The sequence below is a fragment of the Pristis pectinata genome, chromosome 7, assembly GCF_009764475.1.
Source record: "Pristis pectinata isolate sPriPec2 chromosome 7, sPriPec2.1.pri, whole genome shotgun sequence".
Classification (NCBI taxonomy): Eukaryota; Metazoa; Chordata; class Chondrichthyes; order Rhinopristiformes; family Pristidae; genus Pristis; species Pristis pectinata.
In genome coordinates this window covers 60,163,534-60,189,078 of record NC_067411.1, presented here as the reverse complement: position 1 = coordinate 60,189,078, position 25,545 = coordinate 60,163,534, and the positions used below count along the sequence as shown (strand labels likewise).

Below are 25,545 nucleotides of genomic sequence, written 5' to 3'. Positions count from 1 at the left end.
AATCTAGTACCAAAGTGCATGACCTGTATTAAAATATTCTTCTCTTTAGAACAGTGAGTGGCAAGTGTTGTCCAGCTTACACTAGAGAGAAAAGTGTTTGCCCATTGCCAGAGGAAGAATTAAAGAAGTGACAGACTGGAGATTATTGTGCTCCTTTTTATAAATGTTTCTGGGATCAAGACAAGTGATTCATGTTTTTTACCCTTGAATATCACATGATATTGATGGCAGTCAGATGAATGCTTAACCTTACAAAAGAATGTAGATGACCTCAAATAGCCCAAGAAACACCCTCAGTATTTAATTGAAAGAGGAAAGTGTAAGTGAGAAAATCTGAAGCTTTATTTGCTCCCTCAGGTGGCCATAAAAGATCTTTGGGTTGATCTGGAAGGGCAGGAGAGATATCCACATTGTCCCAGCTAGTACTTATTCCTTTTCCAACATCATATCTTAAAAAAGAGATCATCATGTCATTAATATGTTGCTTGTGGGATTTTGCTGTGTGCAAACTGGCTTCTGCATTTTCAGAAGTGCTTCATGGCTGCAAGGCCCTTTGGAAAGTTATAAAAGAAATGTGAAGGATGCTATATAAATGTAGGCAGATGTGAACATGGGCCACTACTGTCCAGTGCAGTGTACTGGTAAGAAATGGCTATCATAATCAGTATTAATGGGTCAAATTGGCAATGTTAGCAATACAACTGTACCCAAAGAAATTTAAGTTACTTTCACCCTACATGCAGGTCTTTTCCTGGAACAAAGATGAACTTTAAGGGAAGATACTATTTGTAAACTATTGCAAACAGTGATAAAATTGTAACATTGAGCTAAAATTGTGATTGAGACTCATACTATGCAAGAAATTAATTGCTCCAGAATAATTATTAAGTGCTTACAGTTAAGGGCTGTTAAATTAACTTAGCCCTGAGTTATCTGGCTCGCAAATGCTTGGGTTCCATCTGCTTCCTAGTCAACTTCCTGAAAGTAATTAATGACACCACAAGAAATTCTAATATTATTTAGTGAATGTCTGTGTTGTGCACAACACATTATGCCACAAATATGTGATACGTTTTCTGAGTAGTCTGAACACTGCAGATTCTGTAAACCATATCAGGTAACCTCCCTGTATAAAGCTGACTGCATTAGTGGATCTACTTTTGTTTATTTCCCACACTGTGGATAACTGAGGATTTAAAAGAAGCAATTAAGAAAAACAAGCTCAATTTTTTAAAATCATATATTGGCAAGAGGGAATTCCACATCTGATGTTAAACCTGTGTAAACTATTTAACTCCATCTCAGCAACTTAAAATGCATTTCACATGCATGCACAGCAAGTTATTCATTTTGCTTTTACATTGTACATTTATTAGTCTTAAGTGCTAACAATGCTATAACATGAAATATTAATTGATGCACATTTGGTTGAAGCAGGATGCCTGATCCAGATAATGAATTCAGTATTTTAGAATGTGACAAAGACTGGTTGCAGCTGCCATTTCTGGTTTGTGCACAATTAGCTGATCTTAATGTACAAAATTAGCCATTCAGCTATTTGACCCCATTTTGGTTTTACAAGGATTATGCCTGATCCAATCTTGCATCCACATCACTTGATACCTTAGTTAGGGACCATTTTAGGAAAAAACAGACCTGTCAGATTGGCCAACTATTGAAAGGGAAATCTGTTGAAAATTTTAAAAGGCATCTATTGTTATATTTGGCAATTGGTTCAGGAAATCCATACTTACAGTTTTCCCCTCTGAAAATCCTCCTTCAACCCTTCCCTCACATTCTCTCCTCAACTACAACTACATATTTGGACAGTACACCTTATTGTCCAGGGAGAATAGGCACCGAAATGGGCTAACACATTCAATGTGCGAGGGCATATGCCATGTGAAAAAAAAATTAAAAGAATGAGAGAAAATTTTAAAAAAGAGCAACTGCACCATTCCCACTTTCCAGTTTTTATTAAAATTTTATTCCAAGCATTACATTTAATAAAATACATGTAGTGCATTATTAGGATTTGATAAGAAACACTGCTTTGTGCTCCATTACGCTGGCAGTTATGAGAATTGCCTCACTTAGATTATGTACATAAACGGTTGTTGGAAGCTGTTTTGTTACCTTGTTTACAAATTAATTGCTCTAATCTACTGATTAATATTAATTAGAACATGAAGATAATGCCTAGTCCTTTATATTATAATGACTAACTTGAACAGTTTTTGCTACAAAAAAGGCAAAAATGTTGAACTTTATTACCCCCAGGTGAAAGCATCAAATTGTTTTGATCTCTTTAACAAACAGGTTATAATTTGTTTTCCACTCCTCTTGCACCAATTCAAGCAAATAAATATTTTAATAATTTTGTTAAACTAAACCTACTTACATTTTCAAATAGCTTGGATTTCATTTATTTCAGATGGAAAGCTTTCAAGTGCATCAATTCTAACACATGTAGCTCTAACTAAAATATACTAAACTCAAGAGATAAAGCTACTCAGGAGTGTGAACAAACATTTCAAGCATCATCATCTGGTGCCAGGATAACAAGGAAGCCAGTAAATGGTATTGAAAAGCGACAACTGGACCAGCCCTGGCAACAGATATCATTGGAGGGTTAATTAGATGTATGTAGACCAGCAAGGATGTATGCATTATGAAATTCAACAGTCAATATATCCTTCATTTCAAAGTTTTAGTCAATGGCAGCCCTTCTCTCCAATCAATCTATTTCGGCTTAAGCAAATATTTCGTCACAGTGCATTATTCGTATTTGTTTATTATTGTCACATGTACCGAGATGCTGTGAAAAGCTTTTGTTTGCATACCATCCTGGTATATCATGGCATACATAAGTACATTAAGATAATAAAAAGAAAACGGAATGCAGAATATAATGTTACAGCTACAGAGAAAGCGCAGTGAAGGTAAACAAATTAAGTGTAAAGGCCACGACAAGGTAGATTGGGAGATCAAGAATTCATCTTTAGCATATGAGAGGTCATTTCAAGAGTCTGATAACAGCAGGATAGAAGCTGTCCTTGAGTCTGGTGGTATGTGCTTTCAAGCTTTTGTAACTTCTGCCCGACAGAAGGGAAAAGAGAGAATGACCAGGGTGGGAGGAGTCCTTGATCATGTTGCCTGTTCTCCTGAGGCTCAAGGCAGAATTTAACCTTGCTGGTCTTGCATCTATTTCCCCCCATAGACAGTCCATGGGATTGATCAGTTTCTAAGCACTGGGCAACAATCACAGAATGTGATATAAGCTACTTAGCATTTTATTGCACTCATGAACTTCACCAGTCATGTTGGAATTTTCCTTGGGTCTTAATAATTGCCATTTGTATGATTGATTACCAATGAAACTCTCTCAAATTGTTGAAGAAAGTGATTCTTGGAAGTTGTTGTTCCATTTTCCTATCTTGCCCTGCACATTTTAAAGGCAAAATGTAGTTTCTGAGCATGTGTTTCATTGCTACGTAGCAAAATCTAGTCTGGTTTAATAGGCTCTTTTTCCATATAAACATGGAAGAAACGACTGCAAAGTAAAAATGCTAAATTCATGAATGGAACTACCTCACTGTCATATGTTGATATTGAACAAAATCCTTGGTAAAATAAAACACCTTAACAAAAATGCAGGTGCATGCAGAATATTTACAAGTTTCTTTTGCTAGGGTAATATTCCAGTTGTATGATTCTTGAACATCCCACATATTTTCTTCAAACTTGAAATAGTTTGTGCTTAAATCCTGGACTGATTTTTAAGCTTAGAATAGTTCAATTTAGAATGAAGCATCCACCCATCTTAACCAAGTTAAGCCCATAGATCTGGAAAGTGGAAGGAAATCTTGTGCCTAATATGGATAGGTCATTATGTTCTAAATGTATTTTTACAAGATAATGGTTCTAACAGTAAGCAAAGAAACATAATAACTTCAGTTATGAACAATAGTTTTACAAAACATAGAGACAATTATTGAGATTTTTATGCAGTTTTTTGAATGTGTGTCTATCTACTTTGTACTACCTGTGTAAAATAAAAATCATATCCTCTTTGTTTTTACTGGTAAGACATAAAATTCCAAGCTATTAATGTCAGAAAACAACTGGGGATGGTGAGGGCTGTTTTCCAGGATATGAGAAAAAAGGAAATGGAGAGTTCATGTACTGTACAAGAATGACAGGACTACCAATTTTTTTTTCATTAGTGCTTGCTCACAGTCTGCTCAAGAAACTTAACATGATAAATGTAATCTGTTCCTGTATTTCATAGGGGCTTTGACCTGAGAAAGCTTTCATTTTACCTTTTTGTATAACTTATTTGTATCAAAGTCTACAAAATCTTATAAAACAGAATAATAAAAGCCTCCTAATATTAGGTACTTTAAATCATTCATTGTAATGAACAAAACAATGTAACTTGATCTTTTGGAAGGTAGGCCCTAGGGAATCACCAGTGAGAAAAGACAAAAATCAGCATATTATAGGAAATCATCGGATATCATTTTCTGCAATCCACAGACGTTTATGCAAGAATGTAAAACTGTGCCCTTTCAACAGTATAAAAAATGCTTTTGTTTAAGATGACCATCTGTTTTCCTATTTTGAATATTGATGAATCTGCTGCAGCAATATTCCAAATTTCATATTTTAGCATTCACCGCTGAACTTCAATCCCTGGCAGCCTGATAATTAAAGCACGTATGAGTGTGCCACCTTAAATTGCATTCTGCTGCTTCCTGATTTTTTAATCTCTTTTTTTGCTTTTTGCTCATTTGTCTTTTTTTTACTGTGATGTTGTAGAACTTGGAGCATATGGAAAACTAAAATATTATGACTCAATGACTGAAGAAGGTAAGAACTTCATCTTTCTCTGTTACATTATCTGTATAGTCATGAACATATACATTCTTTACTACAATAAAAATCATTTTAACAATGTTTTGTCTCATTATTTCATCTAACATTTTCCCTGATCTTCACCACATCTTTACGTATACGTTGTTTTGTTTGTTTTTGTGCTGTTGAACGTTGTATTGATATAGAAAATGTAAATGTGATGGTGCTGAAACATATTTTAATGCAAAATTGAACTGTTGTTGTTCTTGTTTAAAAGTGTTTCAATCACTTTGTTTGCGTCACTTCTGTGTTTTCAATTAAAGGCCATTCTTTAATAAAAAAAAAGATAACCTCCACATTCCTACCTCTGTGATTAGGTAATTTTGCAGCGTGTGTGTGTGTGTGTGTGTGTGTGTGTGTGAGAGCTTGAGTTCTATAATGTTGTCTTTCTCACCTGTAACCAAAATAGTTGCTGGTAAACTGGTAGCAACTTGTTTGGCATTTTGATAATGCTAAATTGCCATTCTGTGTCTCAATTAACTGACAAGTTCTGGTTGAAGTTTGGTTTGATTCCATTTGATCCCCTTCAATGAAGAGATCTGCCACATCTGTTTTGCTTATTGCATTCTTCATTTGAATATTGGAGTAAATCCAGTACAAAACAATAAGATGAAGGTCTCCTGTATCAACTGACCATCAAGGTCCAAGCACAGAGAGCTTACTCTAGCTCTGAGAAACTATTGCTCATAATTCTGTACTAGCTGATATCAAGTTAGCAGCTTTGCTCAAATGGGTCTTGGGGTTTGGAAAATAAAGGTTTCGGACAAAGTGAAGCTTCTGTGGTTAGTGGTAAACACAAACCTGTAGTGGTAAGCCTTAGCTTGAACTTAATATATTCATGTCTAATCAAGGTGTACATGGTGCTGGCCTGAGGGGGTGTAATATATTATGTATGTATGTTATGCAAATATCCTATGTAGTAAAAATGTTTTCATGAATATTAATATGACCAATTTGGTATTTCCATGTTAGGAAAAGTATTATTTTCATACAATTACATTGTTTATACTCGCTAATTGTCATCATTTTATCATGCTTTCTGCTGCGATCTCCTTTTTAACTGTAATGATAGGAATGAACATTGATTCAGTTTTCAGTTGTTCTTTCTGTTTTGGTGCTCTTGCAGTGAAACCTTCCACGTTATGGCTCAAAATTGCACAAACTTTGACAATTGTGTTATTCATGTATCCATCTGCATAGGGTTGTATTTGGCAATTTTTGGTGTTTGGTAATGGTTCCATTGCAATCACATCTTTGCAACCGTTTCCACGCTAATCCATTGATTTTTCTAAAACAGCTCTGGGAAGATCCAGTTGACATGAGACTTTCTTCTTCAGGCTTGCATTGCAGTGTGCCACCATTTCATGCTGGTCTTCAATTCATCTTATTTCCTGTTCACCATCATAAACTTAAGTATTTGGAAGAAATGATTGCAAAATAATCCCATTTCCAGTAACAGGCTGCTCTGAAGTCACTTGAGGCAAATTTATTGAATGAGTCACAAGTGGCTGTGCAGGTGTAAATACATTCACATATTGTCCATTACCATATGCTTAGTAATATATAATTTACACTGCAGATAATTTAATACTAGCTTCATTAGTTGTAATGAAATAAAGGATCATTTTAGTAATCCCCTTCATACTATGCAAGCTACCTTTTATTCATTCCAAGTAACTAATACTTATTATTTCACAGTCAACTAGTGGAGAAAATAGCAACAGAACTAGGAATAATCAATACCTAATAGTGCTATATGTTCACTGCTTATCACAGAGTTTATTAAAATTGCTAAATTGACTACCTGGATATTTTGACAATCTAATTAAGATTTAAAATTACACAGGCAGCCTTGCTGTTAGTGATAGTCTTCCAAGTTTTTTTCCTAATAACTTGATAAATCCCACAAATTGGTCAATTTTCAATATTATAATTTCCTTCATTGTGCCTAGATAAGGTTTACCATTTTGACTAATTCAGCTTTCTCCTAGCTCTTGTGCGAGGTTTGTTATAATGTAGAAAATTAATTAGTTTTGTGGCACGTTATTGGGATATAATTGCATGATTGCCACTATCAGCAATTTATTCATTTTAATTCAATTATTAAAATATTAAAGTTTGTTTTCCACATGACACCTCTTGTTATACAGAATAGGTTTCACTCAAATATAGGTGCTTTGACACCTTTGAGATTATACAGTAACTAAGATAAATAGGTACAAGTATCGAGTAACTGGAGACATTACTGATGTAGTGATGGCAGTGGATCCAACAGAGCTGCTGAGGTTGAAGATGTACATTTGTGAACCTTGTCTGAACTATTTTTTAGAAAAGAATGTATAGACATTAGAGACACAGGCAGACAGAACAAATTTGTTGAATGAAAAGTTGTGCACTGGATTTTTTTTGGAGACAATGGAAGGAGTTTTGTCTTCCATCACATCTGCAGCTACCCGCAGATATTCTGTAGACTTTTGAGTTGCAACTTATGGTATTTAGAGATTCTTTACAGCACTGCACAATCTACAGGCAATCTGTAGAATATGTACCCAGAGTAATCAACAGCGAGCCTCCTTAAGCAGTCAGATCAAAGACTCCTTACTGAGACACAGTTGGAAATTTGTCCTCTGCCATATGCACAATGTGCATACCATGGAGGTGCAAGCACCTTGTGCTCTGCTTTCAAAATTAGATTCATTACCTTCAAAGGAATACTTCATTCATTGTAAAATCACATGCAGAAAGCTAAAAAGAGAAATTGAAAGGTGTGTGTTGGAAAAAGTGAAGAACAGTTTTCAATTTCATTGGTCTGGAACAATATTCAATTGCGAAACAACATGACTCCATGCCAAGCAATCTTTCAGTATTAGAAAAGTTGCTTGGCAAGAATTTAAGGTTTATTGTAGTATTAACCATTCACTAAGTATACACCAAACCTAACTTTCTCTAAAACCAAAATGCTACAGCTGCTGAAAACTAAAATAATAACAAAATACTGGAAGTATTCAGCTGGATAGGCGGCATCTGTGGAGGGAGAAACACCGTTTCAAGACAATGGCTTTTTTTTAACTACTCAGTTCAAAATAAGCTGTAAGTGAACTTTTAATGGCATGATAAATTTTAATTACTGCCACATAATCTCTCTGGTACTGAAAGATTGCTTGGCAGGGAGCCTCATTAAATTCTTTTTCAAGAATTTTCTGATGAAATGCCATCAACCTGAAATATTAATGCTTTCCAGAGATGCTGTCTGAACTGCTGAGAATTTTTGATATTTTATGGTCTTTTTATTTGTTACTTTTTCTAATGTGTTTAGTGAGTGACTGCAGTATTAATGTTCTTGTATATGGATTTCAGACCTGGCTTTAGTCAGGTACCAAGATAAAGCAATTTGTTGAAGATTAGGGTGTCTCAGATTGCAATTTCCAGATTACCTTGTTTGACTGCAGAACTGTGTACTTTTGAACTTCCTACCCAGTTTACTCCAAAAAAATGAACCCTGGCAGTCAAGCCATTATTTTTAACAAATTGGGTTTAGTTTTCTCAGTGCTGCAGGAAGTGGGAAATTTGCTGATTGATTGAGGATTTGTTTGAAAAAGATTTATAGATTTGTAAGAAAATATTTACAGGCCTTCAGTTGTTAACATTGCCCCTGTCCATTTCAAATCATTCACCCTGTTGCAGGAGAAAACTGTTCTGTACATGCTGTGCTGCCAGTAGAGAAGTTTGAGTCAAAGGTAATCATTTCATGTGGACAGTCTGAAATTTTAAAAGAAAAAGTTGCGAATGGTTTAGTTTTGTTTCTTGTGCAAATGATTAATTTTCCAATTATTGTTACAGAGAGAGATACACATTCTGCATTTGGGGTTTCAGTACCATCTAAAATCCCCAAATTGCACTCTGTGGATATATTTGTGTGTTCTGCACAATTTTTCATAATTGTCTGATGGTTCCCCTGCCTTCTCACTCCTGAACAATTCCTGAAATTATTTGTCCTCATTACCAAAAGGCAAAACTATTGAGTTGTGATGTCAGTTTTGTTGATAAGTCAAAGTATAAGCTTAAGAACTTGCAAGTTTGGTAGAATTGTAATCAGAAGTGTGGAAAGTGGTTAGTGCAAGGCTACTGATTTATGAAGATAGTGAACCTAAAGGAAAATTCAAGATAATCCAGGAATAAAAGTAAGGAAAGGGAACTATCTGACTTGGGAAAGAAAACTAATTGGTTTATTATTGTCACATGTACCGAGTTACAGTGAAAAGCTTTGTCTTACATGAATCCAGATAGATCATTCCAAACATAAGTATATTGAGGTTGCACAAAAGGAAAAACAATAACAGAATGCAGAATATAGTGTTACAGTTACAGAGAAAGTACAGTGCAAGTAGACAATAAGGTGCAAGGGCCATGACGAGGTAGATTGAGAGATCAAGAATTCATCTTTATCGTACAAGAGATCTGTTCAAAAGTCTTGTAACAGCTGGATAGAAGCTATCCCTGAGTCTGCTGGTACTTTTTTTCAAGCTTTTGTATCTTCTTCCCAATGTAAGGGGGGAGAAGGGAGAATGACTGGGATAAGAAGGGTCTCTGATTCTGTTGGCTGCTTTACCAAGACAGCGGGAAGTGTAGAGTCCATAGAGGGAAGGCTGGTTTTTGTGATAGATTGGGCTGTGTTTGCAACTCTGCAATTTCTTGCAGTCTTGGGCAAAGCAGTTGCCATACCAACCTGTGATGCAGCTGGATAAGATGCTTTCTATTGGTGCATCTGTAAACATTGGTGAGGGTCATCATTGACACGTTGAATTTCCTTAGCATTCAGAGGAAGTAGAGGCGCTGGTGTGCTTTCTTGGTCATACCATCCATGTGGCTGAACCAAGACAAATCGTTGGTGATAATTATACCTAGGAACTTGAAGTTCTCAACCATCTCCATTGATACCTCATTGATATAGACAAGGACGTGTACGCCACCCTACTTTCTGAAGTCAATGACCAGCTCTGTTGTTATGCTGACATTGAGGGAAAGATTGTTGTCTTGATGCCATGCAACTGGCTCTCCACCTCCTTCCTGTACTCCGTCTCGACGTTGTTTGAGATCCGGCCCACTACAGTGGTGTCATCTGTGAACTTGTAGATGGAGTTATGGCAGAATCTGGCCATGCAGTCATAAGTGTATAGGGAATAGAGTAGAGTAAAAATGACTTATTTAATCCCATTAGTATTAACTGACATTTCTAATAACCAGCAAAAACATTTAAAAATACTTAAAGCAGAATAAGAAACTTAAGATATCTTTATTAGTCACCTGTACAGTGAAACACACAGTGAAATACATCTTTGTGTAGAATGTTCTGGGCCAGCCTGGCATTTGTACTTTTCATATCTATTTTTCTTTAATTTCAAGACTAGGGCTACTGTCATAACCTTGGGTTTGGATCAATGTTTTGGATTTCCATCAGTGTTTTCTCCCTCCATTAGTGTTGTAGGTGTTTGCGATTCTGTAACTGCTGCAGAGTCCTGCATGATTTTTCAAATGCATATGATTTTTCAAAGATTTCAAGTTTAAATGTTTAACTATAATTCAATCCTTTTGCTGAACTGAGAGCCACTATGACAGCATTCAGTTAAGAAAAAGGTGAAAGAAGACGTGATGTAGTTTTTCCAAGCTCTCTTATGCCAAGCTAAGTAGGAACAGTCCATTGCTCATGCTGAGCCCCAGTAGACCATCAAATACCCATCTCACTGGTGCCTATCAACACCATATTCTCAAGAATGTTGGCTGCAGTTCGCTGGTAGACCCTGGAAGGAGAAATGATTTGCTGTGAGCTAATGGTCTTCAGGACTGCTATGGAGTCATTAGGAGCACCTCCTGCATTAAGCCAACTTGTTCAGGTCATCCCAGGGGCCCTCCAGTGTTAACTCCTTCACTAACCAGTTCAAGTGGAGATTGCTTAAACACTTGGCCTGACAAACTTAGCAGAGAATTAAATCTGGCTCTGTCTGGGTGGAGGGTGCCCAATATTTAAGTGGTAAGTTTTGACACTTAATCCTGCTAAGATTTTCCAAGTCATTCTTCATAACCCAGACTGCAAAGTTGAGAATTAGTACTGTGGCTTTTCTTTGCATTGCCTTTGGTACTGAATGGCTGTTGTTTCTCAGCAAACAGAACTGGGCACGATGTACTGGAGGTGCTGTCAGAACACGTACAGTTTGGCTGACATCTGTTAATGGAGACTGACTTCTTTTGGCTTTGGTGATCCCTGCTGTGCAATAGTACAATAAGGCTCCAGGACCTCTTGCCTAGTTCGACCTCTTGCCTAGTTCAACCTCTTTCATGGTGTGTGCATTATCTCTTCACATGCGAAGCACTCGCTGTTGCCGCTCAAACTCACTCACTGTCCCCTCACTGCTGACAAGTTTTGCTGCTGGTACACTGGATGCAATGCGATGCGATGCAGTGAGTGGACTTGGGGCAGTGAAACATCACAAGATGCACAGTTAACCACATGACTCAGCTTTTTAGAGTCATAGATTAATATAGCACAGAAATAAGCCTTTGACCCAACTGGTTCATGCCGACCAAGATGCCCCATCCAATCTAGTCCCATCTGCCCGTATTGGGCCCATAACCTTCTAAACCTTTCCTATCCATGTACCTGTCCAACTGAACAGTCCTAACTGGAGTCTGAAATGTTGTGCATTGTTGAAATTTATTAAGGGGACATCAAGTTGCCAGGAATACAGATCTGCTTAGTGTATATATATAAAACAGCAGCCTGACCATGATCTATCAGTTTCCAAACAGAGTCCATGGACTTCAGATTTTTTTTGATGCTCAGAGCAAATCTGACAACCTGTTGTGTCCCTCCAGTTGGGCTCAGGTCAGGTAAAAAGCCTCTGGTGAGGAATAGAAAATGGCTTCTTGGATATAATCCACTGAACGGGCCGTCGATCTCCTTCCACATCAATAGTGCCTTTGCATTTTGCAGCACAGTCATTCAGAGCTCAGTGCTTTTATTTGTAGCATCCTTCCATTTGAGAAATGCAGCAGACCCTTTCCCCAGTTTCTGCGTATGACAGTGGTCCCACCATCCATCCCATCAAGACGTGAAACAATGGCCTTGGACAGTGTGGGAACGTAGTGACTAAGTTACTGGATTACTTCCCCGAGTTTTGGATGATTGTTTCAGAAATGCAATTTCAAATACAATCAGTAAACTAGGCACTAGGGAATTTACATTTAAGTAACAGTGGCAGAATTTAGATGAAAAAGCTGGTCTCAATGACAGTATCCATGAAACCACTGGATTATTGTAAAAATCCTTCTCGTTCACTAACATCCTTCAGAGAAGGAAATCTTCTGATTTTACCCAATCTGACCAGGTGAATAGAATGCAGAGGCAGTTGATGAGAACGTGGAGCGATTAAAATGGGATTAGTGTAGATCGGTGTAACTGGATGCTCGATGGTCAGTGTGGACCTAGTGGGCTGAATGACTTGTTTCTAGGCTGTGGGACTCGATGCTTTCGATCAAAATGCACCTCCAGATCCAACAAGGTGATTGACTTTTAAATGCTGCCTCAGTACAAGGGCAATTGGGGATGGACATTAAAAACCAACTTTGCCAATGACATCCACATCCCAAGGATGAATGTTTAAAAACAACGCTAGCTGCTTGCCTGACACTGCAAGTTACGAGAGGATGAAATCCAAAGTGGAGGAAACAGAAGGATTGTGTATTGGAGAATGACGGTCTAGGGTGACACAGAACTAATTGAAATTCTTTGTGAATGAGTTGTGAGAGTCCTCTCCTGTTATCATCAGGATGTGCAGTGGTATTGATGAGGCAGTCATTGACGTTGGATTTAACATGGGAAGTGGATTGAAATGAATTTCTCCTGCTTCAGGTAGCGCTTTTATTTAGTTTGTCAGGTTTCCTGTAGCATCTCATCAATGATGAAATTTGCCATCACCTTCAAAGCACTGGCACAGCCTTTGGTCTATTGAGGAAAAGGGTATTTGAAGATCAAGACCTCAGATGTGGTACAAATCACATGGTCTACCAGGCAGTAGTGATCCATGTTCCCTAAAATGCTTCTGAGACCTGGATTACCTACAGCAGACACCTCGAGACTCTTTTAAGATATAACCAACTGTGTTTGTTCAAAATCCTCCAATTCACTGAAAGGGTAGATGAGCCAATATCAGTGTCCTCTCCCAGGCCAACGTCCCTACCACAGATGCTCTAATTGCACACAGTCAGCCACATTGGACAGGCCCAATGCCAGAATCCAGAAATAGATACCCTATTCTGCGTTCTGTCACAGGAAGGGATTACCAGGCAAATAGACAAAAGATTCGAGGATGTGCTCAAAACCTCCTTGGAAAAACAATGCAACATCCCTGGTGGTTTTTTTTGGAAGTCCCTGGCCCAAGACCACACAAAATAGAGAAGCAGCATTCAGTATAGTATTGAGATCCCTGAGTCTGCGCTTTGGGAGCCCACAGAAGCCATATGTAAACAGAAGAAGGAGCAAACTACCCAACCATATTGTCCTCCCCCAATAGGCACCTCCTGCTCCATCTGTGGAAGAGTTTGTGGAGTCACCTCAGGATCCACAAAACCAGAGTAAAAAAACAAGTCATCCTCACTCTCATCGGACTGCCTAAGGAGCACTTTGATCACACTGCAGGAAGAAGAATATACGTCACTTTTTCCATCATTGAAATATATTTAAGAAATGGCAAGATGGCATCTTGCTGGCATTTCTGGGCTGAATCCACTTGGTGCAAGAGAAATTGAGAATTCGCTGCAGAACCACTTGGAGAAATAACAAATGTGTATTGTGAAGTAAAGTTAAAGCTTTGTTATCCTCATGCGTCCAAAACCAGAATTTTGTATTACAATGAATATTTTAAGGAAACAGCACATGATTTTGTGATTGATGGAATTGACAGACCAACATCTCATTTTACCAACTACTTCGTACCCCAAGGAATAACAAACATTAAAAGCCAGTAATTTTCCACTAAGTGGCCAAGATGGATAATAGTGGTTTAAAAAAATAACTTTTTTTTAGGAATACTTTTACAGTGTAAGGACATGAAAAGTGATCTTTAGTTACTTAATACACACAAGCAATAGAAGTAACAACAGTCCACTCAGCTCATCCTTGTGCCAGTACTCAGTAAATCTTGATTTTCTCCTACTGCTCTATGTTTCAACCCTGAACCTTTTTAATCCTAGGTGAATCAAAAATGACTCTTTCAGATTTTTATTTAAACCTTTCAATAGTTCAGCACTCACTTTGGGTAGTGGCATTTGGTCTATGCCTTATTAATTGCCAAGTGTAAGTAGACCTTGAGTTATTTCAAGAAATAAGCCTGAACCTTTCAAATGCTGCAGTTTTTTTCCGACCAGGTTACAGTTGATTTATTATGGCAACTTTTGTTTCTTTCAAGTATTTTCCACATCCTTCAGTTAGTGATTTATTTTTATTCCATTTTTAGTTATGAATGCTCCACAGGCAGCCATTGACTGTCCAAAAAGTGATGAGCTGAGTGATGGTTTCTGCTGTAGCCTCTGCAGTTGTTCCTGGAACACATGTTTCAAGGTGATAAGTAACAGAAGACGTGGCATAAACTGTGCGCAGTTCTTATCACTGTATTAAATGAAAGACGTGATTGTACTGGAAAGTGCACAGAGATTTACAAGGATGTTGCTAGGATTAGAAAATTAGAGTTATGAAGAGAGATTGGATAAACTAGACAGCGAAGGGGGAATGTAATTGCGCTGTATAAAAATAGTAAATAGAAATGGTTGGTATCCCTTAGCAGAGGATCAAATACCAGTGGGCATAGATTTATAAGTAATTTATGGAATTACCCAAAGGGTAGCAGTGATATGGAATCCACTGTCTGAATGGGTAGTAAAAGCAGAAACCCTTATCAAATTTACTTGGATGTGTACTTAAAGAGCCTTGACCTGGAAAGTGTGATTAGGTAGGGTAGCTCTTTTTCAACCGCTACATACATGTTGGGCCAATGGAGGCCTCTGGTGCCATATATTTTCTAATACCTCCTCCAATATTAATACCATCTCAAAGCAGCAAGTAAAGGAATCTTTTATCTTCTGTTTGTAAATAAAGTACCAAAAGTCACCAACTCGATGGATGCTAAGAAACAAACGCATCAATGAAAGGCAAAACTAAACTCCCTGCTCTATTCCCTGTGTCAAATTGTCTACATGTCTTATAAAAATAAATATGTATCACATTAGCCTGGGGGATTAATGTTGCTGGAAAACAAAATAATGGCTGAGTGTTTTGCTGGAAAACGCTGGCAGTTCCTCATCAAGCCAACCTCAATTCTCAGATTGGGTACCCGTAAGTTTTGCACACCCTGCCGCTGGACACCCCCTTGGAGTCTAGCAGCAGAACTTGGACATGCTGAAATTCCCTTGCGTTTACGCTGGGGATCCTGCCCCTGGTTGGAATTGTGCAGAAGCTGCAAGCCAATTGATTTTAATGTGGTTTGTTTAGCTGTTTCAAAGCTTGCTAGGGAGAGGATCCCTTTTAATTATTGGTAATTTCTTTAACGCTTTAATTAATGTTTTTAATTTGCATTTTCAAATTATATTAATTTTTTACATTTTTCATTAGTCTTTTTTAAATTTTCAGTAGTTTTGAAGTGCTTAATATTTGAAAACCCTGATAGCTTTGATACCCAGTTAAGCAAGGGGTAGAACTTGGCCAACCTTTAAGTACTTTCAAAAGAGCTTTGAGAGCAGGATTTGTTCCAGCCCCCCCCCCCCCCCCCCCCCCACATGACTCCATTACTATGTTATTGGCCCTGCTGCCACTCGAGATTTGCTCACTGGACAGTAGGACACTTTGCACCAGCCTAATAGGCCATCCATATTGGGATTAGGTAAGTATGGGAGAACAGCAATGTCAGGCTATGAGGCCGTGCCAGTGCAACATAGTGAAATCTTCCAGAGCAAGTGGCCACCACATGAGTGATATTTCAGAAACTGAATCACAAATTTAATTTAAATTTTGAATTTAAAAACAAATCTAGAACAAGAAGAGTTTCTCTCTCATCTTTATTGATCATAATCTTTATCTTCTCCAGTATATACACTTTGATTGATTCTTGATGAATGGTCATTCTAGGTAAAATAACAAAAGATATCCTTTCCTTATGGAAAGTTAGGCTAAATAGAAGGCAGAAATAATTTTGCTCACAGAAAAGAAAAATCCTGTTAAGTGGTAAATCTGAATAAATGAGAATTAAGGGTGGGGATTGTCAGAATCTGAGTACAAAATGGGCTTCAACTGATGATTATTAAAATAGGATTTTATTGGATTTTTATGCCAGTAATAACAAAGCTGACACAATAGGAATGGACATCATTGTCATTATAATGTACTTATGAAATACGTTATACCATATTATTACATGATATGTAACGGCAGCACAGGAAGGTATTTATTATGAATACCAGGAGATAGAATTAGAGATGTTGCTTACATGCAAACATACACCCATGATTTCAATACTGAACAATTCAGTACTGCTCAGTGTAGCTATAAATATATGGCATTTGGCATAACTCTGTTCTCATATTTGTTCGTTTCTTGCCAAGCTCTTCCACAGACTCTTGCCAGTGAATAAGTGAAAACAGCAATTAAATCAGTACACAGTGGCAAAGCGAGCAAAATGTGTTACTCGCTGGAAAATGTAATCGCTTCAAGTATGGCTGGTTTTAATTAGCAGCTGACACAGAAATAGATGGTTGAGGTTTAATTGAACTGCTATACTGACAAGAAAAGATGGTTCAGCATTGTGAATGCCAATACTTGTCACTAGTCTATGGGAAAGCAATATCATCCTCAAAGTCTAAAGTTAAACTACATAAGAATGAAATGTAAGCAACAATGAAAAGGCATAAGAGATAAATTAGGATTTGAAATTCAGAAAAGAACGATACAGCAAAGTTGTGGAGAATGAAGTGGTTTTGAAATTTACTTGTAATGAATTTGCCTTTGGGATATTAATGTATAATTGCAATGGTATACCAAGATTTTGATTGATTGCAGTACTTCAAGGCCATCCATGGTGATGCATTCAATGTATAGCACAAATATGCCCTGAAATGGGCACTGGCCTCCGGAGAAGGTTGATTTGTGGCCTATCCTAGCTTCAGGCCAAGTATTAATATAACAAAATCCTGACAACTTTAATAGGCTCAGATGCACATAAGAAGATGTATGGGCCATCACATTGCTCCATTTGTCATTGTCGTTCCTGTTTTACAATCATCAAGCAGGTGCAATGACATTGAACCTCTTTCTCCTATGGTGGTCAGGGGTTCATTGTGAACAAAGGGGAGCAAAACAGAAATGGCACTTAGCAGGGACCTGGATCACTTCCCCTGCCCATAAGCTGGTTTCTGATCAGAGGGTTAATCATGTTAAAGTCATTCCCTATGTTGCAATGTTTCTGTTTGTCTCCCACAAGAACGTTAATGAACATCCATAAATCTTTCTGTGTGTTTAGCACCTTTTACATCTGCAGGAAGTTCAGAGGAGTTTAAGTTTAAGGAGAATTACTTCTGTAGTCTGTGATATGGAGGGAAATGCACAGCAAGACCACAGTTGCAGCTAGGGATACGTGACATCAGATTTTCTTGATATGTGATGTTTTTCTAGAACATTGAGAGGATTCCTCTCCCTTCGAAAGGTTCCATGGAATCTTATGAAGCAGGAAAATTACAGTATTGTTTAATGTCAAGAGTAAGTCTTGGCACTGAGAGCATCCAAACATTCCTTCTGTATGTACTAAGGCCTGTATGATACATCAAGTCTTGGAATGAGGTTTGAAAACAAGGCCCACAAACTTTGGGATAAGACTGCTGCCAATTGTTGTGGAAGCCATCCCTTGAGCTCCAGAGTGGTTTGTCTTTTCCTCAGCTACGTCAGCCAGCAAAATGAAAGTACAGATGGCTGCAGCTCTCTCAGCTCAATTGTTTAAGACTGTAAGTGAATGTTAAAAACTTAACTTCATGACATTCATTCTTGAATGCCAGTGAGAAACTGGTGGGTTTATTTTACAGCTGAAATGATTTTTAAATTATTGACCCCTTCAGCAATGAATTTTTGGAACTTTGCTCGGTGGTAGGGTTAGGAGGAATGTAATATCACAGTAAACATTCTTCTTTTAACATGTAATAACCGTTTTTGGTTTAATGTTTTAAAACTCAATCACAATTATGGGAATAAGTAAAATAGTAATTTCCATGTGATCAGATTTCAGCCTTGTAAGTGAAGTAATTTGTCCTTCATCTTTCATGCCATCAAACTCATCATTTGTATGCGTCAATTCCACAGCAATTAGCAAACATTGAAAATACCGCAAGTGATTTGAAAATAGTGACTGTGCGATCCAAAATGTATTTTTCTGATAATTAGACCAATTATTTTTATTTATTTCTAATGCATTGCAATATCATCAATTCTTTAGATTATTTCATTCAAATTAGCATTGTGTCTAGGATATACTTGGTCTGATTTTAGCATCTGGCAGGAAACTAGCAGAACTGGATTGGCAGATTTTAACTGCTAGTCCCCATTTGCCAGAGAGCTGCTTGCCCAATTTGGACAGATATAGTAAGAACTGTAGGGACCAGCAGGGATTCAAAACTGAGTTCAGATCAGCAGGTTCTACCTGTGGCACCTGCAAAACTGCAAGCCCTTATTTGTGGACAGGCTGGGGCGTTGCTTTTGTAAGGGTCTTGTGACTTTGGGAATGGGGAGGGTGGAAGCAAGAGAAGAACAAAGTGTCTAAAGTAGCAAACCTTTTCTTGAGGTCCAAACTTTCCATGAGATCTAGATGCTCTTGGCCCCGCCTAGAAAGTCTTGGAGTTCCTGGCTTCTTGACAGCTTCAGTCAATGAGCTGGCTATTCCAGAGTGGGTTAACATGGAAATCAGGCTCCACTGTATGCACAAGATGCAGTTTTGTATTTATTACCAGAGATCCTGGTCATATCCAGCAAAATCCATTGTGTTCAAATGGAAGATTGGGAGTGGAAAATGGAGCTGTCTTGCTTTGACTGTTCTCTGCTCCTTTCTCATCTGTGGGTATAAGTTAAGATTTCTCCTAAAAAAAAACTTCACCAGTTATTAAAAAATGTTGATAGGTTATTGGAAACAGATGAGTTCATGGTTCTCTGCTCTATGATGATTTTTATACAAAAGTAAACACTCAGAGACACAAGCGACTGCAGATGCTGGAATCGGGAGCCAAAGTGAAAACCCATCCATTTCTTTTTTGCAGGTAAATTCCGTCATAGAGCTTCAATACTTCACAAAATGGCCAAAAACAAATGCAATGTGGATGATGGTGAGAAACCCAATAGCACTCCTAATCACACAGGTAAGGCTTTCCAATATGTGCTCCTGCAATTCTGGTCAAGTGTGTATGATAAAAGCAGACATGTTATAATCTTTTTAGTCCTTTTATTAAAGCAGCTCTACTAATGCAGAAGGAGAAGGTAAAGTAAATGTTTTATAAACTTATTAATCCACAATTCCCATTTGCTTGTTTATTTGGATAAACTAATGCGCTTCAAAATACTACAATATGACCCAAACTGAAGTATAGATTTTACTGTAATGTAATTTGGATTTAAATCTGAAATTTTACATTGTGCAGAATTGTATTTTGTCTTAGCAACATGGTAACAAGAAAGTTCCAATGAAAGATCATAAGCCTGAGATGTAAGGCTTCCCTCTGTTTCCACAAATGCTCACTGACTTGCTAAGTATTCTAAATGCTACCTTTTATTTCAGGTTCCTTGCATCAATAGGTTTCTTACTTGTCTAGGAACCAGACAGATCACTTCACCAATGTAACATGCTCCTACATTCTGTTAGATGTGAAGGTTAATATTTTTTAAAATTTAAAAGTACACATTCATTTCTTCATAGCTGTTAATATATTTGCTTCCCAAGTATGCATCTGTTTCCCTTTTAAATTGTTAATTGATCTTCTATCTGTAGCCTTTGAGAGCGTAATGCTTTGTTTGGATGTTTTATATACACATCCGCGTGCCTCTCTCTCTCTCTCTCTCTCTCTCTCTCGCTCTCTCACAAATGGCAACACCACACCAACATTTTTCCTGAGTTGGAAGCAATCTGCCAGTCCTTCTCATAGTCAAGTCTACAGCCTCTATCTCCCTACCAGCAGTATTTTGGAGGTATCATCAGAAGGACTGCAGCAGTTCAAGAAGCTGGTTCCTCACTGCCATCTCAAGGGGAAGTAAAGATGGGCAAAAAAATACTGGCCTTATTGGAAGGACCCTCATCCTGAAAATATAATTTAAGAAAACGTCATTGCTGGTGGGAATCTCTATTTTAAGTGCCTTAATCAGTTAATCCCTTTGATCAATATGAAAAATAATGCACCTGTATTTTCACATTCTGGAACTGCAGCCATTTTCTATCCATTTTTTCATTCGTTGCCTTAATTTCCCATAAAGCTAGGCATTATCAGTTCTTCAAATTGTAGTAATTTGAAACCAGACTATAAAGTATTGCTGGGTTATAAGTTCCCAGCACTATTCTTGTACCTGCTCACTAAGGTTTCCTTCAGCCACATAGAAGTAGACCACAAAGGCAATGTGGATGTCTTCTGTAGCAGCGGCTTATGGAAGGTGCAAGCCACTCCAGTGAGAATGAAAATCTCAGAAATGGTGTCCAAGCATGCATTGCACACTCTGCATGTCCAGGTTCTATTATGCATTAATCCATTAGGGACATGAATGAACGTGGAATGAAAATCTCAGACTCTCCTTTTTGTTTCAAAGCCCTTTAATCTCACTGTTTAATGAGGTGCTGGTCTCATCAAGATCACTGATAGCTATTGCTCTATTATCAGCTCTCACTTTCAAACAACCTAAGATTCAAAATAAATTCAAACTGTTGATTGCAGGGCATTTTTCCTGACAGAACCTTTAACTCTGATTCCACTCGAGTAATACCTCTGCCCTCGAGGATGGACGGACAACCATTCTGCTCCCTGTTCTTTCATGTGTCTGTTTTGGATACAGTCATGTCAGGCGTAAGGCACAGCAAAGGTGGAACATTCTTTTTCAACTCTGACTTCATTCCCACTCTTCAGATCATGTCAGCTCCTTTCTAAAAAGTGGTTAATGAGCCTCTAATTCTGATGAAAGATATTCCAATTACAGCAGTAAAATACAGTCAGAATTTTTTGACCCACAGTAATCAGTGCCCAAAGAAGATTGAGGGTGAAAGTGGGTTGGAATGTGGAATTGATCACCCCCATGTCATATGCCCCCATGTGGATTGAGCAATGTTAGAACACATTGACTTTAGGTGCTCTGTCACTCAGTGCTACTATGCTGACCTAAGAAGCAATAGTTTTTGAACACTGAAATTTGCATGATAAACTTTTCTCTGAAAGTGTTAATTATTGTCACTTGAAAGTGTACGTCAGTAATTTAGGGATCAGAATGCTGACCCACCAGAAGGCGAAGTAGGCATAAGTAGAATCACCACTGATCTCAATTGGTCATGGAGCAGTAAAAGCTCAATTCTGGACATCATCATAGTTTATGGGCAAGTTTCATTAATAGTATCATTAAGTTGAGGTCGTGGAGTGCTCTGCACACCATGAATGAAATATAACACAAAACTCTATCGTGCATATGCTGTTCAGTCATGCTATAGTCAACAAAGCTGTGCTCAATGAATACCTAATATTACGGATTAATATAATTAAATTAATTTCTATTTCATTCAACATTAGTGTAAGAGCATTTTAATGGAATAATATAAAGTTACAGGATTAGTAAGACATCAAGGCAATCTGAACATTTTCTAATTTAACACAGATTGAAATCATTGTCTGTCTTAGAATAAATGTAATGGTCATGTATTATGTTCCACTAACAATTATTCTTGGGTACAGTTACAATAGCTTACTTAGCTAAAAAAGAAAGCAGATGAATGTCATATTTTAAATTGACTATAATATGGTTGCTGTGAAATGAATTCATTAATTTTTATAAATACTTTTTTTTAGGGTATAAAGTCTAAGAAATTATAACCTTTCATTAATGAAATGATTTAAACTAGTGGAAAAGGAATGTTTACCTTGTTCTCACACATAGCACATTTAAACAAACAGAGAATGTTGAGCACGTCATCAAAATGTTGATTCCCAGCTTTGCAATGGTTCAGTTATTGTTGTTCTTTCAGAAGTAATTTTGAAAAGGGATTTGGACATGTACTTGAATCAGAAAACTGGATTTTGAGGAAAGAGTGGACTGGTTGAGCTGCTGCCTCACAGCAATTTGTTTTGAAGCATGCATCCAAGAGTACATTGGGGCATAGATTAGCTGGGTCCTAAATGTGTGGGTATCACCTAAAGACTAGATAATTTTCCCTCAAAGATAAAAAGGAATCATTGTGCAAGTCCTACTGAAATATTTGCAGATGATGGAGTATTTGTCTCCTTACATCCTCTTCCATGGACGTTAACTTTCTTCTTTCTAAGTACCCTGAGACACTTTTAGTTCTGAGGGGCATTATCCAAGTGCAGATGTTAATTGTTATTGATGGATACTGTAAATAGTGGTTATTGAGCCCACTAGGGGCCCAAACACCCTTGACCATTGCTATACAACCATCAAAGATGCCTACTGAGTTACCCCCTGCCTTCACTTTGGTAAGTCGGATGAACAGGCTGTGCTCCTTCTCCCTGCGTACAAACAGAAGCTGAAATGGAGGATCCAGAAGAGAGAATGTCGTACAGTGCTGGTCTGAGGAAATAAATGAGCTTCTGAGTTCAAAGACTCAGCTGCCAGCCTAGATGAGTATGTCACCACTATCACAAACTTTATTAGCAAGTGTGTTGAGGGCTATGTACCAAAGAGGACAATCCGGGTGATCCACTCCCAGCTGAAGTCTAGGACTGCAGCATTCAAATCATACTATAATTCCAAGCAAACTCATCACCAAACTCCAAGACCTGGGACTTAACACCTCCCTTTGCAACTAGATCCTTGCTTTCCTGACCAACAGATGGCGTTCAGTAAGGATAGGCAGTAACACCTGTAGCATGATTACTCTCAACACTGGTGCCCCACAAGGCTACATCCTCAGCTCCTACTCTACTCCCTATACACTCATGACTGTGTGGCCAGATTCTGCTCTAACTCCATCTACAAGTTTGAAGATGATACCAGCATAGTGGTCCATATCTCAACTAATGATGAGTCGGAGTACAGGAAGCTTAGAGAGAGCTTAGTGATGTGGTGCCATGACAACAACCTTTCCCTCAATGGCAACAAACCAAAAGAGCTGGTCATTGACTTCAGGAAGGGGGGGCGATGCACGTGTTCCTGTCTACATCAATGGTGCTGAGGTCGAGAGGGTTGAGAGCTGCAAGTTCCTAGGAGTGAACATCACCAATAGCCTGTCCTGGTCCAACCACATAGATGCCATGGCCAAGAAAGCTCACCAGCACCTCTACTTCTTCAGGAGGCTAAAGAAATTTGGCATGTCTCCCTTGACACTCACCAATTTTTATCAATGCACCATAAAAAGCATCCTATCCAGATGCATCACGGGTTGGTATGGCAACTGCTCTGCCCGGACTGCAAGAAACTGCAGAAATTTGTGGACACAGCTCAGCACATCACAGAAACCAGCCTCCCTTCCATGGACTCCGTCTACACTTCTTGCTGCTTTGGTAAAGCAGCCAGCATAATCAAAGACCCCACCCATACCAGACATTCTCTCTTCTCCCCCCTCCCATACAAAAGCCTGAATGTACGTACCACCAGGCTCAACAGCTTCTATCCCACTGTTATAAGACTATTGAATGGTCCCCTAGTACAATAAGATGGACTCTTAACCTCACAATCTACCTCATTATGACCTTGCACCTCATTGTCTACCTGCACTGCACTTTCTCTGTAGCTGTTACACTTTATTCTGCATTCTGTATTGTTTTACCATGTACTACCCCAATGCACTGTGCAATGAATTGATCTGTATGAACAGTATGCAAGACAAGTTTTTCACTGTACCTCGGTACATGTGACAATAATAAACCAATTCAAATTCAAATTATGTTATTGGTCTAGCAATCCAGAGACTGAACTACCATCCAGAGATGCAACTACATAGCCCACTGTGACATCTGGAGATTTAAGTTCAGTTGATTAATTGAACAGAAATCTGGTAAAAGCAAATAGCAGTAACAGTGATGAGAAGCTAATTGATTGATGTAAAAGTCCATCTGGTTCACTAATGTCTTTTATGAGGTCTAGTATATTGAATGTTTTTTCTCACACTGTCATTTTGTATTCTTGCAGTTATTGTTGTCAATGTACATTGCAGCCTTTGAATATATTTCAATATATTTACCGAGAAATCTATTGCATGGATATCAGGCCTGCTGTCCTAATCACCCTGAATAACAACACCCACCTAACCCTAATCCTTGTCTCCTCAACTTCCATAAAGGCACTGGTTTGGTCATCTATTGACCTACAATTGCAGCATGGCCACTTTGGAGGAAGGAGAATACTGAAATATGCACCCCTGTTGTATCTGACATTTGAAAAGAAATTATTTTTGGCCAGCTCTCGGTTTACCATAAACACTACTTGAAAGTTGTATTATGTGAAATTGTGGTATTAGAAAATTATAACATTTCATTGTTTCCAGTTATATATTTTGCATCAGAAAACAAAATATAACTTTTTTTTAAGAAATTGAACTATTATTTTGGTAAGCATATTTGATGTTCATAGTTGGGATTTGTCATCATCATTTTCTAATTAGTTGTGTGTTCTTACTTTATCCATGCAGACAAAGTAGAGCTGCCAAATACAGCCAATGTAGAAGTTGAAGTGACACCTCCAAAGGATCCTCCCCCACCAGTGCAGAACGGAAGCCTACCCAATGGAGCAGAGGTTGCAGTAAGCCAGGTCTGTATATCTGTGTCTGCGATAGAAATGTTTGGCACTGTTTGGGCAAATGTTATGTCAGTCTATCCACCGTCAGAAATTTGAATCGTTGTCAGCATAATTCCAGAATTATGTTTGAGTTGGTACCTTCACTAGTTTGTTTATTAAGCAATCACTTTTTCATTGACAAAGACATTTTTGAAAACTTTAGCAAACAAGAAGTTTGGAAATAATGTTACAATACAACATTGAGTCAAGCGTATAACTGAGACTGGCCAATGAAAGAATTAATACATCCATTTTAGTTGCGCTGCATAAATCTGCCAGCCTGATTTCATATAAGTATTTCTCTTGGCTTATATTCTCTATTGATTAAAATGGTTTCCAGAATCTCATCCTTTGGTGATGCCCAATACATTGCCTTTTATGCAAATAGAAAATAGCTATCCTTCAAGTCCAACATTGAAATTCCTGTTAATGTCAAACTCTGCTGAAATGAAATAACATTCAGTATCGACAGATTCCACATTATCCAGAAAAAAAGCCTAAAGGTTTTTTGGAATTGGAAAATCAAGACTTTTCCCATATTTTCCAGAAAAGACAAAGCCTTTATTGGCAAAACC

At 37.9% G+C, this 25,545-nt stretch overlaps 1 protein-coding gene across 7 annotated transcripts in view; it reads left to right on the top strand.

The window, feature by feature from the left end:
• Nucleotides 1–25,545, top strand: part of LOC127572673 (sodium/potassium/calcium exchanger 2-like) — a 193,961-nt gene that overhangs the window by 136,141 nt on the left and 32,275 nt on the right. For 4 of the 7 annotated variants that reach the window (XM_052020180.1, XM_052020175.1, XM_052020176.1 and 1 more), the window contains 3 exons: nucleotides 4,822–4,872; nucleotides 19,255–19,353; nucleotides 24,825–24,943. In XM_052020180.1, the coding sequence (XP_051876140.1) occupies nucleotides 4,822–4,872; nucleotides 19,255–19,353; nucleotides 24,825–24,943 (269 nt within the window). The remainder of the gene's footprint in view (nucleotides 1–4,821; nucleotides 4,873–19,254; nucleotides 19,354–24,824; nucleotides 24,944–25,545) is intronic. The other 3 variants (XM_052020181.1, XM_052020179.1, XM_052020182.1) reach the window with 1 other exon arrangement.